We start from the raw sequence: 3,102 nt of genomic DNA on the forward strand, positions 1-3,102 counted from the left end.
CCGCCGTCCGGCCGGCCCGGGTGATGTTGGGTCGGTTTAGCTGGGCCTTTCCGGAGGTGGAGTTAACTATGGAAGTCTGCGGGTGTGCGTGTGCGTGTGCGCGTGTGTCGGGGGGAGGCCGAGGGGAGCAATAAAAGGCAAAGAGAGTCCGAGACAAAAAAGACGCGGAGATTGAGGAGGGAGGAGGGATACGGGAGGAGGGAGAGGAGCGCGCGGGGAGCGCGGGAGCGGGAGCGGGAGCTGGGAGGCGCGCGGCGCGAGCGGCGGACGGCGGGCAGGCGGCTCTCGCGCTCCCGCTCCTGCTCTCGCCCGCACACGCCCGCACACCCTGGCGCGCGCACACACACCCGCACACGCCCGCACGCTCGCACCGAGGCAGGGACCAGGCTAGCAGAGCGCACCCCGCGCCGGTGCCTACCTCGCCACCTTTGCGCTCCGCAGCGGCGCCCCTCGCCCAGCGCCCCTGCCGGCCCTGCCGGAAGATGGTCAACGACCGGTGGAAGACCATGGGCGGCGCTTCCCAACTTGAGGACCGGCCGCGCGACAAGCCGCAGGTAAGCGCAGGGACGGGGACTCGGGCGGCTGAAGAGGTGGTGGCCTTTTGGGCCGGGAGGGTGGGTGCCCAGTGCGAGGTGCTGAAGTTTGGGGCGCACCGGAGGCCCGGGGCGGGGCAGGCACCCTCCTCTTCTGCCCCAGTGAGGCTTGAACTCAGGGTTGGACGGGGGCGTTACCCCTGCAAGGAACCGCTCCGCACGCCCCGCCAGCAGAGACCCCGGTGCCTGCCTGTGCAGGGGGGAGTGGGGGACCTGTAGTTTCGCGGTGTGACCACAGATCACTCCCTTTGCTGTGGAAGAGTCCGTTTCCTCACGACACAAATGGGGATCCTAACCACTTACCAAGTTCCCACTCTGGGCGCCACCCTGTTCCAGGCACCTGGCATATTAACCTGAGCTTCAGGACCAGCACCTGACCCCCTGGGTCTCCTCTGCATCCTCCCCCTTTAGCCAGAGCTCTGCATTCAGAAGATCAATAAAAAACACATTTTTCCGAATGCTGGGTATTGGGATTCTCTGACTTTAAGACAAGGAGAGCAAGATTCAGAGAGGGCCAGCTCCTGCCTGAGGCTGTGCAGCTCTAGCGGGATTTGAACCCTGGTCTGTGTGCTCCAGGGCTGATTCATTCCTTCCTTCTTCCACCTCTTTAGGGGCAGTGGAGGTGGGGCTTGGAAGGTGCCCAGCCACTGGAAGGGGCTGAGGACAGAGCCTCTGCTGGCCAGCGAAGGGGCTGGAGTCAGGAAGCTAAAGCAGAGGGGCTGCCCTAGGGCTGCCCCGGGCTGGGCTGCCAAGGGACTGGGGCAGGCAAGCTTGGAGAGGAGGCTGCTCACCAAGGAAAAGAAATAATGGGGCTGCCCATTTTAAATTTTAAATTTCTCCCAGACAGATGTCACTGGGGAAGAAACAGTTCTGTGTTTGCAGCTGCAGGAGGGGGTGGCAGGGGCGGGCCTTGGCGGCCCCTCACTCTCAGGAGCTGCAACCTGCTCATTCTTTCTGGAGAGACACTGCCATGGTGCAGGGGCCTCACAAAGCCCTTCGCCCTTCACCCTTCACCGGCACTGCCTGGCTTCCTGAAGCAGTCTGGGGCTAGGCAGGGTGCTCATCCCCATGTCACACAGACCAGACATCAGAGAGGTTGAGAAACGTGCCCAAGACACACAGCACGTTAGCAACAGAGCAAAGATGCAGACCCTAGTCTACCTAGTCTCACGGCACACCTCTTCCATTGCCTCTTAGGGATGGTTTGTCCCTCTTTTAGGTCAGGTCTTCACATAAGCCATCCCCAGATAAGTCTTCTCCTGCTGAGATCTGACCTTCTCCCTGTTAGCAGCAATAGTCTTAACCCCTAGGCTTTCCTCCAACGCCATTCCCAAGGCCCATTCTGCCTTCTTGTTACAAGTAGTAACTCCTTGTCATCTGCCAACCCTGGACCCCACAGCTGGCTGCTCATGTCCAGATCTTTGCTGTCCATCTTGTTGGAAGGCTTCCCAACACACACACACACATGCACACACACCCCTTCATTCAGAGACACCCTATATGTTCTCTAAAACCCAGCTCAAGTGCTGCCACCTCCTCTGGGAAGCCTTCCCTGATGCCTAATGGCTGTGTCTCTAAGTTCTAGCAGTGCTTAGCCTGTACCACTCAGCTGCTTTTATCTCACTGCCTTGACCTCAAGTCTTGAGTTCCTCCTCCATCAAGAGATCCCTGTGGACACACATTCCTGCACCCAGCTCTGGGTCTGTCTTGGACCCAGGGTCCACCCTTCTGGCAGCTCAGGTTGGGAGCTGAGGGGTGTTTGATGAATTAAACTGCATGAAGCTTCAGCCAGGAGGAGCCTCAGGAGAGGAGCCAGCAAGCGCCACTTTGTCTCAAGAGGAGGTGTCTTCTGGGGAATCTGTTGAAATGTATTGTGACTTCAAGGCCTCCCAGACCAGGCCCAGCCTCCCTTGCTGTCCCCTGGGCATTGGGGGCAGCTGAGGGCTGTGGCTTTAGGGGCCTGAGCCAATAGCAAACACTTGCCTCCCCTCTTCACTCCTCTGGTCACCCAGGGTGTAGATAGTGGTCCCCTTTGCCAGCTCCAGGTGCGTTTGACACTTCAGACAAGAGGCAAGGCCCTCCCTGTGCCGGCTGTCAGAAGAGAGTGCCTTGCTGGGTTGGTGTCCCTGGGCCAGCCTCTCCTCCTCCCTTGCTTCTAGGTTCACCTTGCCCATTGACCTGCTGTGTGATTCTAGGTGAGTTACTTCTCTCTGGGCCTGGGTTTTACCATCTGTAAAATGGGAACAGCAATCCCTGCTTCCTCCTCACTTCACAACGGCTGTTAAAAGGGTCAAGGGAAATACTGGTTTGTTTTGCAAACTGTAAAGCATGGTGCACTCATGAGGAGGGGTGATATCCCCTCCAAGCACCAGGGAAAGCCATCTGAACATCCAATTCTCATAAGAACTTGGCTGAGGTTCTTCCAGGGGGCATTTCCTCCAGGAGAATAATGGCTAATGCCATGAACCAAGCACCAGTTGGTCTCATGCCCACATCTCTCTCTCTCTCT

General features: G+C 58.6%; 1 protein-coding gene across 1 annotated transcript in view; it reads left to right on the forward strand.

The window, feature by feature from the left end:
- The first annotated feature begins 447 nt into the window (after positions 1-447).
- Positions 448-3,102, forward strand: part of FIBCD1 (fibrinogen C domain containing 1) — a 30,659-nt gene continuing 28,004 nt past the window's right edge. The window contains exon 1 of the mRNA XM_012808244.2: positions 448-554. Coding sequence (XP_012663698.1) covers positions 483-554 — 72 coding nt within the window. The 5' untranslated portion in view covers positions 448-482. The remainder of the gene's footprint in view (positions 555-3,102) is intronic.

The sequence above is a fragment of the Otolemur garnettii genome, unplaced genomic scaffold, assembly GCF_000181295.1.
Source record: "Otolemur garnettii isolate 467f Iridium unplaced genomic scaffold, OtoGar3 scaffold00087, whole genome shotgun sequence".
Lineage (NCBI taxonomy): Eukaryota > Metazoa > Chordata > Mammalia > Primates > Galagidae > Otolemur > Otolemur garnettii.